General features: G+C 35.3%; 1 protein-coding gene across 2 annotated transcripts; it reads right to left on the bottom strand.

The window, feature by feature from the left end:
• Positions 1 to 2,009: 2,009 nt before the first annotated feature.
• LOC111514069 (uncharacterized) lies at positions 2,010 to 17,986 on the bottom strand. 2 transcript variants are annotated; one of them, XM_023170311.2, is made up of 6 exons: positions 17,826 to 17,986; positions 16,576 to 16,821; positions 12,829 to 12,966; positions 6,829 to 7,101; positions 6,639 to 6,767; positions 2,010 to 2,246 (listed from the first exon to the last, which is right to left on the bottom strand). In XM_023170311.2, the coding sequence occupies exons 1-6, from the start codon at positions 17,899 to 17,901 to the stop codon at positions 2,161 to 2,163; spliced, it is 948 nt and encodes a 315-aa protein (XP_023026079.2). In that variant the 5' UTR covers positions 17,902 to 17,986; the 3' UTR covers positions 2,010 to 2,160. The 2 variants fall into 2 exon arrangements, with proteins under 2 accessions (XP_023026079.2, XP_023026080.2); XM_023170312.2 differs by lacking the exon at positions 6,639 to 6,767.
• Between the last annotated feature and the right edge of the window lie 782 nt (positions 17,987 to 18,768).

Genomic DNA, 18,768 nt, shown 5'->3' with positions numbered 1-18,768 from the left:
CTCGTGATTCGAATTTGTTTATGTTGAATATATCAACTTGAAACGGTAATACTTATATTTCTTCACCAGGACTATTTTCATTTCTTGAACGAGTCAAAACGCTAATGAATGAAACTGATAGACAGCGCCCTGCTGCCATCTTGGAGTTTTAATCTACACTAAAATATAGTATTCATGAATACGTTAAAAACTGAGTAGGGCATTGATGGAAAGCATCCTAATAAAATCAAAACAAAAAAATAGGAAAATAATGCGAATAACCAGTGGCTACTTGAATAAAAAAAGAGCTAATAAGTGAAATGCAGTATGTAAGAAAGTATGAACAACTATTTCAATTTAATAATAATTTCACTTCATGAAATCTGCTGAAAAATTCTTTTTTTTTTTTCGGTAACCAGCTGTCATCTCTCTATGAACGACTATCCTTAGCAGTCGAAACTTTTGCGAGCTGAGGATTAACGGGGTCTTACTTTTTAACGACGATAATGCACCTGCCCACTTGTCATTGCTTGTTCGTCCTTTTTTGACCAGAAACAACTCGTTAATCATGCCTCAACCGTCGTATTCACCAGATTTTCTCCCCTGCGACTTTTTCCTGTTCCCAAGATTGAAGAGACCCATAAAATGACGGCGTTTAGGGACGATTGAGGTGATAGAAACTGAATCGCTAAGAGAGCTCAAAGACATAGCAAATTTCGAGGATTGAAAAAAACGGTATAAATGAATATTTTTGGAAAAAATGAAAATTCGCCGTATTTTTTGAATAGACAGAGCATAAAATATAAGCACTTATGAAATATATTTTGTTTCAGACCAGCAGAAAACCTTCCATTTGTATCTATATCGACTTATCGAAATCATTTAATACAGTAGCTCATATAAAAAGCATTGAATGTCTACTGTGGTGTGTCTTATTCATAAATAAATGTTTTATAAAAGAAAACTTTTTTCCTATATCATTTTTCTACCATAAATCTCAATCATAGCAAGTTTACATTTAATAGTTATCTCTGTAACATTTTATCGTACAGAGCACTCCAAATCTCGTAATGAACAGATATTCTAAATCGAAACTAATGAAGAAATATTCTCATATACCCTCCTCAAAACAATTTAATTTCTGAAGTATATTTTAGACACTCTACACAGAAAAATGATATAAATTGTCCTTGTTCAATGACACACTTGATATTTGTGATTACCATTTGTGAAGTGTGAACTTAAAAGTACAGAAAGTACCCAAAAATGGCATATCAATTTCCAATAACCAAGTTTATCTGAAGAAAAATTGAAAAAGTCGTTGTAGAGCGTTTGCATTCAGAGAGACGACAATTGGAGATTTCATAGTAAAATTTCAAAATATTTTTGTTACACAATTTCAAACAAATTTTTTGGAATAAGTTGTTTTCTTTACTCTACCATAAACGAAAACTCTATTGCTTCATTAGTGTTGCACTGGGTAGAGTATAAATAACTCGTTTCAAGTCAATCGCATTATTGGTTGCCTATACTTTGATGGAGTAACTTGCATCCCGACACTGTTCTATAATTTGTATCACAGCAACATTTTCCTTTGTACGGGCAAATTTATAATTTTCTTGAAATCACGTTCAAGCGCTCATCTACTTAAATCAAGTGCCAAAAAAGGTATTACCACTATCAAATAGATTTATTCACAATTAAGATTGATCATTCTCGAAAAAACCTGGATTTTGGTAAAATTTCATACTGGACAAACATTAATAGAAATTGATTCCAGATATACACCCCCTTGTCCCCCTCTTGGGTGCGCCCGTGCTGTAACTGCTTTCAGGTACATACATCCAGAGATAATCGAGAAAAAATAAAAACTCCAATATATCTTTTTGTAGTTTCCTTTGGGCAGTCATATTACCAAAATCTAGATCAACACGTGCCAAGAGGGCACGTGATGATGCTAACTGGGTTAGCGAAACTCGCATCGAAAGAAAGAATTTCTGATCTTGTGAGGAGAAAGTGTTCTCAATAAATCCAAAAACAGTATTTTAATAAATAAGAACTAATATTATTGTTTGTATAAATATAAAAATTCATTCATTAAAACCAAATACTAAGACAATCACTATATCGGAATGAATTCAACAATCACATTTTATGTATAAACTTTGTGAATTATCACAATCAATGATTCCACAGGAAAAATATTGTAAATAGACACAGTCCGATCTTCATCAAAATAGATGTGCTCTGATTTCGAGAAGCCTCACCTGAAAAGAATATGAAAATTATTATTGATACACTGTCCCTTTACTCGATGGAAATCAATGACACAATCCGTGATGATAATTATACAATTTTCATAATGAATTTTATTCAAGAAGCGTTTCACAACACGATAGTTTCACCAATACAACTAATGGAACTGCCTTGTAGTAAAACGCATCTTGAATAAAATTTATAGCCAGAAAATTGTATAATTCTCATCATGGATAATAGAATCAAACGAAAAATTATTGTTTGTTGATGAATCTACAGAATTGATTGAACCGTTTTTGCCTCTTTTCAGCTTATTTCTATAGAAATTATTTGGCAATAAAGCGGTATTGAAAGCACTGTTCGATGTTGGTTTGCGAAATTTCGTTCCGGAGATGTTAGCTTCGAAGATGAAGACTGACCCATCCCAAAACGGGGCCGGTGCGGGAAATGGCGGAAGAACTGGGTGTCAGCGCCCATGCGGTTTTTGATGGCTCAAAACGTATTGGGAAAATCAATAAGCTGGAAAAGTGGGTGCCCCACGATTTGAACGATCGACAGAACTCGTCACGTTTCAAAGTCTGTTTTTCTTTGCTTTTGAGCAATCAAAATGATCTTTTTTTGGATTGGATCGTCACGTGTGATGAAAAGTGAATTCATCAGGAGTCGTTCGGGACAGTGGTTGGATAATGATGTGCCTCCCAGTCACTTCCCAAAGGCACTAAAAACCTGATTTGATCCCGAGCGGGTTGGACACAAAGTATGTGCTCTGCTGTTTCATCATTTTCCAAACAGAGTCGACACACACTGTCTTAAGACAGTCCAACTCTCTGCATATGAGTTCTGACAATAATTACATAAATCCAATGGATTTGTTTGGGACCTGAACCCCAAGTTTTAGCACATACATACATAGGGACAGTCTTTGTGTAAAACTTTTTCCAAGTGAGCGTTGCAGGTGAGTTTTTTATCATGGAAAATACCAAGATATTTCACCTCCGTTCCAAATGGAATGAGCTCACCATAGAAGGAAAGTGGCGTTAGATCGTCCAAATTTCTCCTCTTGGTGAAGGGGATTATCACAGTTTTGCTGGGGTTGAAGACATCCGCTCCCTCAGGCACCAACTGTGAACAACGTCCTTCGTGCTTTGGATGACATTACAAGCTACCCTTTCCGACGTGGACTTTGCCAAGATGACAGGGTCATGTGCATAAGTTTGCAGATCTACTTTTCTTCTGTCGAGGGCATCAAGCAGATTATCCATCAGGAGCGACCACAGAAGGGGAGATAGTACCCCACCTCGAGGACAGCCTCTGGTGACCCTGAACCTAATAGCCTCCCCTTAAAAAGTCGTATTCGCAGTTCTCTTTAGCAGCATGTTATAGATCCAGCTAGTTATGGTCGACTCTATACCTTTCCTAGCCAGGGATGGTCCTGTAGATTCAGGTATTACATTGTCAAATGCTCCTTCAATATCGAGAAATACAACAACTGCAATTTTCTTGTTGTCAAGGGATTGGGAGATTTTCTCTACAAAGTTGTTCAATGTTGAATCTGTCGATTTTCTGGTTTTCCGTTTTTCAGAAGTTATTTGAAGAACAGAAAACAGAAAGTACGAATACAAGATAGTGAAAGTGAAGAACAAGAAATCACATGTGGTGTACCCCAAGGCACGGTATTAGGGCCTGTATTGTTCTTGATATATCTGAACAATATTTTTCAATTGGAGAGAAACGGAAAGATCGTTAGCTTTGAGGATGATACTGTCATAATATATAATGACAATAATTGGTATGAACTTAAATTAAAAATTGAACATGACCTGACAGAAATAAGATTGTGGTTTGATCATCGCTTATTGTCAATCAATTTGAACAAAACAGTTTACTTACCCTTCAGTAGCTTTGAAAATGCACTCCCCACCTTTGATATCATGATCCAAAAGAAATATAAAATAAATCAAGCCAAAAATATCAAATACCTTGGTATTGTATTAGATTGTCACTTTAAATAGGACCAACATGTGAGATTTCTGACTCAAAAGTTACGCTGTATCCTGTACAAATTCAAACAACTGACGCAATATCTCAATATCAAGCAGAAAATGATATATAAGAGTTTAGTAGAATCTCATTTGAATTATGGAATCATTGGTTGGGGGGGTCTTTCGACAAGTTATTACAATATACTGGAAATCTCGCAAAAACGGTTCCTCAAAATTCTTTTCAATAAGAATAGAAGATATTCTAGTGACTTGCTGTTTTGTGAAGCTGGTGTTAATGATGTTAGACAATTATATTACATACAAGCAAATCTGAGACAATTTATATACAGATCTGAGTTGGTAATGCAAAACCATAATTACTCAACTAGGCATAAATATAATTACAAATCACCCCTTATGTATAAGTCGATCGGGCAAAAAAGCTTTCCATATCTTGGGCCTAAGTTGTTTAATACATTGCCAAATGATATTAAAAATGAGGTCTGCGCACACCGTTTCAAAAAAACTCTTAAACATTATGTACAAAATACAAGCAGAAACTATTTTCATGAAATTATAGAGAATTAAATCAAATAGGCAATGGATTAAAATGAATAGAATAAAAAAAAAGTATAATAAAAGTAATGACATTTTTACCATTGAATTCTTCAACTGCAGATATTTTAGTATGTTTTTGATTTTAGATTTTAATTTTAGATCATTTTATTAGATGAACTTATACAATCTGTGTATATATATTTCGTTTCAATTAGTAATGTCTTATGTGTTTCTTTTAAAACTTACAAACAAGTACTTGAACTTCGTAAGCTGTAAATTTATTCACCGTTAGTTTTAGAAATTTGTTTTCAAATTACAATTTTGTACTATTATCCTTGTACTATACTTGTAGTTATTCAGGGGGGGTGCATATAATACCACCTTCCTGATATGTTCATCCAGATGAATGGGTACGTGAACAAACAAAATTGTCGAATTTGGGATGATACTATACTCCACATGAGATCCAAAGCATCCGAAAATGTCAGTGTTGGATGTGGATTTGGGCTACACGAGCGATTTGAGGTCATGGTCATTTGACATGTGAGGCTTTCCGAGTCGCAGGTGTATGCGAATGAGCCACAAACCACAGCGGTCTCAATGCCAACATAACCTATGTCATCACTCAAAGAAATACCCTTTACAAAACGCCACAACACAGAAGAATGAATAATGAATTGGATTGATGGGGTAGGTAGGTCCAAAGTGAGTGGGTCTGTTCGACCCTCCACCGCAACCCAGAAGGGTTTATTGTGGCTCACACCTATTCTCACTCGGCCAAACAAACTCATCTTCTTAACGAAGCCGATTAGTTTGTAAGGTGAGTGGTCTTTCAGGTTAGATGGTAAAAGTACGGCTCTGCCGAACTCTAAAGACCTGATTCAGTCCCCAGCGGGGCAGGCACAAAATATATGCTCTGTTTATGAAGTAGTCATATAGTCAAGTTGCAAGATTTCCACCTTGAGCGCAACCGTTTGCTAACTTGCTCATGGGGGGCTAGTTCCCCCAACTGAGACAGATTCTGCATACGCCGCAGCTCTAGTTCCTGAACTAAATTTACAGGGAGGTCAGTTTGAGTCGTAAACTCGACATCCATCTCCTCTGTAGACTCGCTCCTGAACTAAATTTACAGGGAGGATTGATGGGGTACCTTGTTCTCATAATGAAAGTTATTTTGGTGAAATTTCGAGACCTTTGAGAGTGCTCGAGAATAAATCTCAAAATGAAAATTGTCAGAACACATTTTGAACATCGATGAACTTCTAGTTTAATGAAACAGAAGACGTAAACTCAAAGAATCAGCGTGTATTCTTATATCTGGAGAAGAGTGTATTTTGAACAGCTCCTTAAAAATGGATCGTACTTGGCTGCCCGTTTCGAAGAAAAATATGAATAGTGGCGAAATATCAGAGAACACCTTGTACTACATCGAATGTTCCAGATGCCGATCAATAACATTGACAGATTTTACATTTCGAATCAGTGAAGATTTTTTCAATTCTAAAGGCGGGATAGGTTTTAACTTCCGAAACGTCAAGATTAGAATCTGTGTTATTATCTCAACTTTTTTGATAGCAAAATTTATATTATGCGACTAATGACCAATAAATGAAACATGTATTTTTGTGTGTGTGTGAAAATATTTTGAATTCTAGAAATAACTCATTGAGATGAACTAAAAAGTTTGCCCCTTCTATAGGTGAATAAAGTTCTCTATTACAATTTTCACGTTTCAGACTGACAACATTTAAGACTGTGGAAGGTGAAAATACCTATAAAAAGGTCGATGAAAAACTAATTTCCTCCACAAAAGATAACATTATTGATTCGAGTTGAACCTACCAACATTACCATTCAACTTACTTATACAATATCCCTTAATTTCTTGGAAAAACGGTTTGCACTTGCAAACTCCTAAAACGCATTCCAGCCTACTGAGTCCTGGATTAGGTCCATGACAATCGCTATGGTTCACGCATATATCTCCAAGTACTGGGAAGAAGTAACAAATATAATCCAAACAAACAACAATCGATAACTAGTAAATACTTACCCATATCTCTCACACATTTCTTAGTTGAATTCTTGACTTGATATAAATCTTTGCACTGGCAAAATGCATCAGCGCATTCGGAAGATTCGCCCATTGTTGCTGTGCACTGGACGTTGTCCACGCATGGAGCATGCTCTCCATCAACTACAGGAAGACATCTGGAGCCTCTGGTACTTGCGACGAATCCGTCGATGCACGAACAGGTTGAGTTGATACATTTGGAAAAGTGTGTTGCCGAACACTCTGCATCGCTTCCACAGTTCTGACCAAGTTCTGAAATCAACATTATTGTATTTTGATCAATTAGTAATGAACTACTGCTGTTTTTGAGATTAGGGCATTTGGACCGACGCATTTGGGCGCAATTTGCTCTAATGTAATTCACGGGATGTCTTATAATCGAGAATAGCTTGCCAACAACAGATCTAGATCCTTCTGGTCGGTAGCTGAAGCTGCTAATCAAAACTTTGCCACCACTAACACAAGCAGATGGTTCAATTGCAACAACAGCCATAGAAAAAGCAAATCTACAATCTCAACAATTCGCGTCCCACTCCACAGTCGATTCACTAGGAAAGGTACCACCTACTACTTCCACACTAGAATCCACAATGCCGGAAATTACTTTTCGACATCTTCTAATCAGGCGACTTTTGAAACAGCCAACAAGGCATCTGGTCCTGATGAAGTGCCCGTCATGGTACTCAAAAATTGTGCCAATGAACTCGCATCAGTGTTTTGGGGTTTTCCTTTTTGTTGGAAGATTGCTTGCGTTCATCCTATACCCAAAAAGGGCAACAAAAATCTTACAAATAACTATGGACCAGTCGATTTGCTATCATGGACAAAGCCAATAATCACATATCCTCAAATACACACATCGGAAAAGTCTAGGGATATTTTTAAAAATGGCAATAATTTTTTTTTAGATCGCTTTAGGGAAAAAAAGTTGACGGGTGATTATTAAATGAATGTAACTCACAACAAAATTTATTGAATGGTCAAAAATACTGAGTGCGCATATAAGCAAAACTAAAAAAAAAATATGGCTCTTCTTTGGCACCCCGAAAAAAAATCATAATACAAAAAAAATTGGAATCAGTACAAAGTATGGCCTCTACGCTGGTTTATTACGGCCCTACATCTATCGTGCATCGACAAAATGAGATTGTCAATGTCTTGTTGAGGTACATTTGCCCATTCAGCGATTAAAAGCTCTCTCAATTGAAACGTTGTGTGAATGTTCCCCATATGCGGAGTAATTCTTCGTTGAAGCATGTCCCACACATGCTCGATAGGATTCAGGTCCGGTGATTGTGCTGGCCATGACAATACATCAACTCCTTCGTTGGTGAGCCAGTCAGTCACTAGACGCGCGACATGTGGACGAGCATTATCGTGCATTAGGTGGAAGTTTTCACCAACAGCACCAGCAAACGGACGGACGATAGGTAGAAGAATGGTGTCGAGGTACTGTCGAGCTGTGAGGGAGCGATTTGGAAAAACGAGATCGGTTCTGCCGCCGATCATGATTCCGCCCCATAGCATTACTGTACCACCTCTGTATGTGTGGACTTCCTGGACGTGTCTCAAACGTTCATTATTTCCAGGTCGTCTCCACAGTCTTATTCGACGAGAATCTGGATGAAATCCAAATCTGGATTCGTCTGTAAACAAAACTGTGGCCCAATCATTTGCATACCAGTTTTGATGTTCTTGACACCACTCTAATCTTCTACCGCGATTGCCTCTCGACAAAGGTGGACATGTAAGTGGCCTTCTGTTGTGGAGATCTGCTTCATGCAGTCGATTTCTGACAGTATCACGACCAATGGTTACCTGGTGCGTCTGCTGCAATACGTTAACCAACTCAGGTGCTGTGATTGTCGGTTGTCTTCTTGCGGTTAAGACCAAAAATCGGTCTTGAACTGCAGTTATAACGCGTCCTCGCCCTGGATGTTGTTCGGCTGGACTGCCAGTTCCACGGAAACGCCGCCACAATCGACTGATAACACTTTGGGAGACCCCCAAATGAAGAGCTACATCATTTTGTCGCATGCCACCTTGAAGAAGCCCTACAGCTCTATTCATCTCAGTCAATGGTAAGTGATGGCGCTCCATGTTAAAGCACAATATTTCCAGTTTAATTGCTGAGCAAGAACTGCATAGAATGTAAAAACTCGACACTTTCAGATTATTCATTTTAGCCGAAAACCTACAGTTTGTAAAAAACTTGTTAAAAGATTAGTTACCGTTTTGCAGGCTTTGTTCAACCCATAGAAATCTACAGGGTGGTCGAGTGTACCAATTTAATCGAAATGAAACGACCTCATGCATTTATTTTTATGATATTTAGTATGTTATAAAAATATTCCTAGACTTTTCCGATGTGTGTATTTGGAAGGCTTTAGAATCTCAGCGATCATCAATATGACTTTCGGAAACAAAGATCAACAGGCGACCTTTTATCGTATGTCAATCATATTTGGAATAACGAAATCGAGAAACATGGAGAATCAAGAACTGTTGCGATTGATATTTCTAAGATCTTTGACCGTGTGTGGCATGAGTGTTTTGCTGGTCAAACTTGTCAGATCATTTTTGTGTATGGCTCTTCAGGTTCCTGAAAAAACGTTCCCTGCAAGTGGCTGTCGACGAATATAGCTCGAATAATTTTACCATCAACGCTGGTATTCCCCAGGGATCCATATTGCCTTCAACCCTCTTTCTATTGTATATCAACTACTTATTGGAGAAAAACAAGATTCCAATATATTGCTTGGCAGGACACTTGTTTTGTCATTCCATTTTGCTTCCAGGACATCGGCTGCAGAGGCACATCTTCACCGGCAGCAGGAGGTTGCATATCTCGAAGGGGATCTAGAGCTGATCTCGAATTGGGGTGAAAGTAATCAGGTTCAATTCAATGTCAGGTTTTCCCCAAAGAGATGAATGTCTATGAACCGGATATAATAATGTCATGAGAGACAATTTCCAGAAAAAATCCATCCACTCGATTGAAGACACAATCGTCACTTGCAACTTTAATAAATTAACTTACATGAGCACCCAAGTTATCGAATGAACAGATACCAAATATGAAAAAAAAAATTGATAATAAAGTAATCAATGATTAAAAATGCAAATTATCTAGAACTATATATAAGGCGCCCGTTTCAAAAACTTGTTAAATCCATCAGAAGTGATTTTGAGAAAATCTAACTTTTCTGATACCTTGAATTTGGAAATCAAGTAGGTTTGTGTGACTGATTTGTAGGTTTACCTTTTAAACTAATATACGGTCAGCAAACAAATATTAGAGAATGTTTTGCTGAGTTATTTGAAAACGAAAGTAGGATTAAACGAGGTTTTGAAACATATTTTAGATTTATACAGCAGTGAAAATGGTTCAAGATATAGAAAGATGCTCGTAAAGAAAGTTGAAAAGAATTCAATCCTCTACAATATTTATAATGAATACAAATAGCATGAAACCCATGGCAAACGAGATATTTGCAACCTCCAATAAGTAGGTCATTCAGAAGTGAAACCTCTAATATTCCTGTTGTAGTTCGGACTTCCATTGTTCAATATGATTCATAACATGAATCCTCATTATCATTCTGGAGCGTTCAGATTTGTCTGTTTGAAGAGATAAATCCTCTTTTGGCTGGTTCACAACCCCAGATAATTAATTGAGACACTTATCCCGTATAATTTAACAGGTAATGAAAGGGCAGCAGATCGAAATAATGAGATCGAGTAACACCTCCTTCCCACGTACCTGAATCTCGAAGGAAAACTAAATTATATACGATGTTGATTAAGTGGAGTGTAACACAGTACAACATTTTTAAATTGATTTATAGCCACAAGTTTGTCTGTCTTCCACGCCGTCGGCTTCTTCAACAATATTAGCTCCCTAATCTCGTTTTTGTAGTGGTGTGTTATTGTCTGATTTATGTGTGGGATGAACTCGGTGAAAATAAAAGTAAAATGCTTGAAAGCCAATTACGCCTTTCTCGAAACATGGAAGTTCGTTATGAGATGGGCTGATGTCGAATGTTGATCACGTTATCATGTAATCGATAAACTTCATAGGAATTCAGAATGTGAAAATAGAAAGTCAACATCCAAAGAGAAAATCACTGGAAATAGGTACTCAAAATATGCTGCTGTATGTTAAAAAAATGAGGTGCATTTTCATTTTTCTCAAAAAATATTTATTTATTCATCGATTTCTACTTTGTCCCCCCCCCAAAGTAGTCCCCCTCAGATATAAAACACTTGTACCACCGTGAGCAATCTGTGTCAATCGACAGGGATCCGGAATTTGAAAATGAGGACTCACATGTTCAAGTTCAGCGAGTAATTTTAAATATTCATGAATGCTTGAAGAAGGAAAACTGTCACCCTTCACCGAATGCTATTGTGAATAGAATATGCGAGTTAACGAAACTATCTCGTTCGACATTTCTTCTAGTCATTAAAATAAGGGATGTCATTGACCATGCAATGAAACGAAAACAAAGGAATAAAAAATTCCCAAACGTTGATGGTGCTACAGAAGATGTGATTCGGCGAACAATTTATGGTATATACCAAAAAAATGAAGTACCAACCTTGGAAATGATTTGGTATAAATTACTCGACTATCCCGATTACAATTACAAATCTTTAGAAACTCTACGAGGTGTCTTATTGTCTTGTGGTTTCAAATATAAAAAATTGAACAATCGGATGGTCATAATGGAATCGACACGCATTGTTCAACTCCGACAAAATATTTGAGGCGAATGAAAAGCTACCGAGAATCGAGCAGACATATAATCTACCTCGACGAAACTTGGTTTGACATCCATGATGTTGTCAAATATGGCTGGGTAGACGAAACCAAGTATTGAGCTTTGAACACACCTTCTTCAAAGGGTAAACGTGTTATAATTTTGCATGCCGGGAATGAAAGTGGTTTCGTACCTAAAGCTTTGCTTCTGTCGGCCAAAAATATAAAAGATTCGTCTGCTGATTACCACGAAGATATGACTGCGGCTTTATTCGAAACCTGGTTCAGTGAGCAGCTTCTCCCAAATATTCCTCCAAACTCGGTTATTGTTATGGATAACCCTTGTATCATCCTCTGTTATTGACTACAATACCAAACAATAACACAAAAAAAGCAGATTTTGTTAATTTCTCCAGTAATATTCATTTACTACACCAAAGGTTCCAAACAGTACATCATAAATCTTAATACTGAAGAAAACGAAAACGAAGAAACCGTGCGGTGTATATTTTCTAGAGAGATAATTGAATGGATTTCGAATTGATTGATGAGGGAGAGAACTTGTTCACGATAACAGAAGTATGTAGTAGATATTTCACATAACCTTTCGTAACAGAACACGGCACAACTGAAGATATAAGTGATAATTAATTAAGTTGTTAGGTTTTTTGTCAATGTACTTTTTATTGATTCGGGAGACACCAATTTTGGGGATTCTCGTATAAATTACTTTTCTACAAGATTGGGGGGCATGTTTAATTCACCGACTGAAATTATTTTCGCGGAAAATGACTAGACTAAAGGTGAGGTGTGGAAGGGTAAATGATTTCTTTTTCTCTGTAGAATATATGTGTTTTACCTTTGTAACCGCAAGTGGAATTTTCAGAAAAATATTTTAGTATTTGACACATTATTCACCAAAAATGTTAATTTCGTAAACTACTTCTTATGATTTGATCTTCACAAACTTTAGTGAATTCACTAAGCCTGTGATAGCGAAACATGTCCATCAAGCAACGGCCGAATAAATCAGGTAAAAAAGTTTTTAGTTGTCATCAAAAGGCAGAGTTTTTTCTTATTCTGTGATACAAGCCGTGGTTCTCACTCTAGAACGGATCATTAATGTTCACAGTCGATTTTTCAAGTTAATTTGTCTTTTAACAAAAACACATGTTTTGACTCATTATATCAAATATATGGTTATCTGTCATACATACCAACGTTTCTATAACACAATCCTTGATATTTGTGCATCTGTTGCTGACAAACGCATTTATTATTTTGACATCCACTGTGAGGGACTCTATCGTAGCACTGGACGCTGTCTTCACAACTAGCTCCCAGACCGCTTGAAACTGGAAAAAATTATGGTATAATTTTTTGAGAAAGATAACGTAATTTTTTTGAATTACTAGGAGAAAGAAGAAAAACTATCTTAACGTCGTTAATATCAATATAAAAATGTTACCAAATATGTTTTTTCCGTTAACCAGCTATGGCACCCCTACGAACGACAACCCTTAGAAGTGCGAGCTAAGAACTAACGGGGTCTTACCTTCTAACGTGCGATTTCTAACATGAGTTGGATGATTAAAACCGTAAAGCCTGTGGCTTGAAACATTTTATCTGGGTCCCAACATTTTTATAAATTAAATCATATCTTTTGTCATCCCTGTTTGTGTAAAATTTGTTATTTTCTAGTATAAGTCAGGATCACAAGATCCTTTTTTTGGAACTTCTTGTTCAAGGGCATCGAAAATTATGATCCAGGGGTCATTTGATTCGGAATGAACTTTTTTGAAAATTTCAATCGGGGCTCGAGAAAATTGCAATTGCACTAAACGCAAAAATAGGAAAATACACTAAAAAATTGGGATTTTTTCAATAAGGATACCTGAGCATTCAACGATACGGGAATCAAATTTTTCAATTCTTTTCCACAGGAATGAAAAATAAAAAAGATAGGTATTTGGTCCTGAAGAAAAACCTCATAAGACAACTGTTTCCACGCTATAAACGAATCTTTTGATCAGGACAACTTTTATTCTTCATATAAAGGCTAGTCCGTTTAAGTTCAAAGTGGTTCTGACATTATTCTTGATATTTTTTAGGTGAATCCCATTCCTTCTGCACATTATAAATCCTATAAAATGTCTTTCTGTTAAGTTATTTTCAATTCGACCACACAGTTTACTTTGCCTGAATAATTTCAAATCCCAGTCATTAATCAAGATTATAAAAATCAGCTAGCGCCACATATGTCCTCCATCAAAAATAGGCAACTAACCATTTGTTTGTACATATGTGATTGAGAGGGGATCCAGTGAGATGTTGAGATACCAAACACATGACGTTTATATAGTGACATATATTAATCAATATGCAACCCTGCGGTTGAAAAGTCTGAAGGACTGTGAAAGAAACGTGTATTTTGCATCGACAAAGACTATATTTTTAATGAGAACTGTGGTGTCAGTTGAGCAATTTTAAACACCGTTGTGGTGTTACTATTCATGACAATATTGGCATTATTTGATTTCAGTTGACTTAAGCTATTCTGAGAAAGCTACTGAGAGTGAAATAAACACTATGTTAGTTTCATTTCATCATTTTTTTTCATATAATTATATTGTTAGTTCTGATTCACAAATATTTTTTTTAAAATCCATTCAGCTGTCAATCAATGGGACATTTTTTCTTTGGTTTTTATTTTGCCTAGAACCTAATTTTGGATATAGTTTTCTTAAAGATAGTTGACTGCATTCATTTTCAATATGCACTCATAAACTACAATTACGTTAAACAAATAGTGAAATAATAATTACAGAGAATTAGAGAACATTCTTGATGTAATTTCACTTCTCATCAACATTTTGCCAAAATTTCAAGTTGAACTTTAGATAAATTTCGTGGAGAGCCTTAAATATTAAAAAAAAGGTTTGTTGTACTTATAGTCAAAATCATTATGAAGTAAACATCGAAAACTACCTTCTAATCAGTCACTAGCATGGTTTTATATCGCCAAGTTTTTGGAAAGTTATAGTTTTTAAAAATACTCGATAGCTTTAGTGTGGTTGAATATAGAAATCACCAGAATGATTGTTTTGTATTTTTCTTTCAAATATTCTGGTCACCAAATCAAAATGAGAATAGTGTAAAGATATTCAACTCAATATCGCCTCATGCAGATTCGAAATAAAACTGAGATTGAATCTGTAATGAACAAAACTGAAGTAGAGATATTTTTTGCTTGAATGTGTAAGTTTTCTAAAAAGTGTGTATCCATTGAACTATTGAAAAAGTATAAGTCTATGGAATTAGAGTCATACCACTGCAAATGAGTTCATTTTTGAGAACCGACAGCAAAAGATTGTGTCAGTATAAAAAAAATATTTTAACAGTTTCTCAAACAACCACATTAGAATCTACATCATATATTTCTCAAATGAATTCTTCTCCCTCGTTGTATTCCTAATTATATTTTGATTTTACATTGGAGATAATTATATATTTATATCAGACTCACAAATTTTCATCTTCCTTGTTTGAAGGTTATGCGATATTTGCTATGGGACTTCATGTATAACAAAATGTGATGATTTTTATTTTTCATTCATCCAAATTCACCAAGTTAACTTCAGACAATCTCAAATGTAACAATATGTAATTTTGGCTAGTTAACTATTATTATCTCGTACTACTTTCCTTTTCTTGATTGCAATAATTCGCCTTCTACAGATATTTGCGAGTGTTTATGAAATATAACAGATCTTCTAATTTATCATCAAAGAGTACATGAAAAGTATTTGGGTCAAGTTTGCTTGAAAATACCAAATATTACAGTTTCACTGAATATAACAAAAAAGTTTAGACTTTCGCGGCTGAGGTTTCCAGTGTCCTTGTTTTTCGAGTTTGAGAGCCGTGGATTTTTGGAATTTCTTCCTGACGCTGTCCGATGACTCATCGGACATCGTCAGGAAGAAATTCCAAAAATCCCCGGCTTTCAAACTCAAAAAACAAGGACACTACCCTGAATATACTCCAAAAAAGCAATGCTTACATGAATAAAATAGAAAATGAACAAATTATGTCTATATTATAGTTAGATGGAGATATAAACTGAAAAAAAATTAATATCCCATCACATAATCATAGTCCAAACATTCATTTAGGGTGTACCTACATCAATATTTCCGTTTCATTCAACATAGCCGAAAAAATCAGACACTTAGCTTATCTTCAATACATAAGTAGTAATCTCTTATTTCTTATCAATACACAATAAATCTCTTGAATGCTCTTGCTGTTCTTCAGCTCACTATTAACACTTTTAGTACTTTCTCAGTTTTACAACCGTAAATAAAGTAATAAATAACTGTTGGCTTCACGATAATGGATAATTTCCTTTTTATTTGGTACGGTTCTATAGTTTTAATAGATTTTCTTAGCGCCATTAGTGCCCAAAGTGCCCGGCAAATAAACAAACTAAAAAAAGAGAACTGCGAAGAGCTTTATATTTCTATACAATGAGGTAGAGAGCAGATTAAACTTCTTTATATAATTTTCGAATAGGAATTAGATTGGAGATTCCAACTTTTTTTTTTTCAATTGAACTCCAGCATTATTGCAAGAGTTTCTTGGTGAAGTAGAGGTCTGTCTTTTGGTGGATACAAATTTTGTTGTTGAACAGAAGCACAGAGATGTATTCGTGATATTAAAAAAAAGGTTTTGGCCGTTATTAGGAACTATTCGAAAAAGGAAGTTTTTGGCTTTCTGCTTCTTCATCTTGATACGAAAAGTGTGGGAACCTTCTAAAGATGGAGAGAAGTAGAAAGCCTAAAACTTTCTTTTCCGAAAATTAACTTTATCTGAAAATATACCCCCTTCAACTTAGATGTGATGAACGATTTCATGAATTAAAAATTGAATGTATCATTTCAATCGATGTATCTTTGAAAACTTACCTTCCAGACACCTCTTTTGGTCTGGCGATGCGACATACAGCTCTTTGCAAGCACAAACATTGTTTCCGCACCGAGAAAATTCTATGTTGCAGTCACTGTTTCTGCTACAGTTTGCTCCTATTCTTGTGACGACTGTTATTGATTTCTCCGTACATAAATTGGTTCCATTACAGTTACATATATAATCAATGCAGGTTGCATTTTCTAAGTGTTCACATTCTTCATCGTCATAACAGGGTACTATGGCTGAAAAAATCAACTTTTCATCTCATCATTGTAACTGATTTGTATATCAACCATAATCATATATCATATACTATTCCCTGAGAAACATTTTTTGTGGAGGGCTCAATAATTCTTACAGTTTTTTTAAGTATAAAACCTTCCACAAACTCTTTTGATTCAGCTTCGTGTATTTATCAGATTGTGGAAGGTTGTATAACCAAGAGAACAGTAAAATATCAAATAGAATTTCAGTCCTATAGTCCAATTTCAAAAAGGGTGTAGTGATAAATCACAAAACAGGAATAATTCCAATAGCAGTGAATAAAGAAATGTTGTCTCATTAATGTAAACTTCTCCTCAAGTATGACGTTGGTAATACACATTTTACGGGAAAGTTGTTTTACATATATAAATGAACTATAGTGAAGAATTCAGATCGATACGAATAATTACCAAAATGTGAAGCAAAAAAATTGGTATCGATTGCAGTATCGTGAGGCGAAGGCCCGTCTTGTTGAAAATATATTTTTTGAACTCCATCAGTGGCATTAGTTCAATTTCATAGATGTTCGTTTCGACATTTCGGCATCTTCAGGTTAAAATACTAGTGAATTTTGTTATAACAGTAACTGACATATTCGACAAGATAATTTCCTCAATGTCTTTATCACATCACCACAATGATAGAAGATAACTGTCAGTAAATCAATCTGATGATGACAATAGACTAAAACATATGTTGTTATCAAAAACAAATATATATTGAGAACAGTTTCAATTTGATCAAGACTATTTGTCAAGTATCGAATCCAAAGGAATCCAAAGAAATCTAAAGGAACAGCTGGTTGGTATTTCAAAAGATTTTGAAAGAAACGTATGACCTTATCGAAAACAATGAATTTTATATATTCTCAGCCATCTATAAGATGAAATATATGGGGAAAAAAATTTAATTAGAGCTCAGAGAGAACATAAGAATAAATCATTTATTGTCATAACATTCATAAACACAAAAAACTACTTACAATAAAAACAATGAATAAAATTAGGTATCGTAATCATGACAAAAACTAACACTAGCAAAGATTTGATGGCGTTCATTTTTTATTTGTCGGTCTGGCGAGAATTGTAGCAACACTAAAATATGGATGGTGCCACGTATTTCTATCCATTTTTTTGATAAAAACGAAACGGTTTTTATAGCATTCAAAAAAGAAGTCCACTGAACAACTGCCTGGAAATGTAATTAACAGGGTGATGATGAATTGATCTACATACTAAATAATGAGTGAAGCTATAAATTTATAGTCAGTGTCACCCATTTGAAATGAAAGAACTCTTATGAAACATATACAGGGTCTTCCAATAGGGACTTCCGCACAATTGGCCTTTCGCTACCCAACGTTTCTAAAGATTCTATTTGTTTCAATTTCCCAATGAATGTTTTGTATTATGCACTACTGGCATACTATGGACACATTGAAAGTCGTATTTGATGTGGTATCATACTAAAGGGAATGTCTGTAGACAATCAGCGAATATTGATTTTGCAAAAACAGTGATTGAGAATAATTTTCAACCTATCCCTAACAGAGAGTTGAAGGGAAATACGCACTGAAAAGAGAATATTGACTCTCATAAGTTGTATGTGAACGAATGTGTTATTTTTGTTAACGAAAACATGTCATTATTCAAAACTTTTGATAGAAATCATTATCATTTTGCGATGCTCAATCCGAATCCCAAAGAACCATAATTAAAATCTTCCTTTTAATGCCGAGTCCTAGTACATCAGTTACCTAGATACTCTAATGTAATAACAACACCCTGGGGGGTATTATTCAATTCTTCAGAGTTTCTATATTAAAGTCTATAACAAATCTATTATAGTAAATTCTGGGAACATCAGTGTGAAAATCGGAAACACTTCTTTTATTTATAAATTGCCACAATTGTTCTGACGCAGAC

The sequence above is a fragment of the Leptinotarsa decemlineata genome, unplaced genomic scaffold (assembly GCF_025532065.1).
Source record: "Leptinotarsa decemlineata unplaced genomic scaffold, Ldec_3_MD MMD2_tig00026330_RagTag_RagTag, whole genome shotgun sequence".
NCBI lineage: Eukaryota > Metazoa > Arthropoda > Insecta > Coleoptera > Chrysomelidae > Leptinotarsa > Leptinotarsa decemlineata.
Note: the sequence above shows the minus strand (reverse complement) of the source record. Positions and strands in the feature narration are given on the sequence as shown.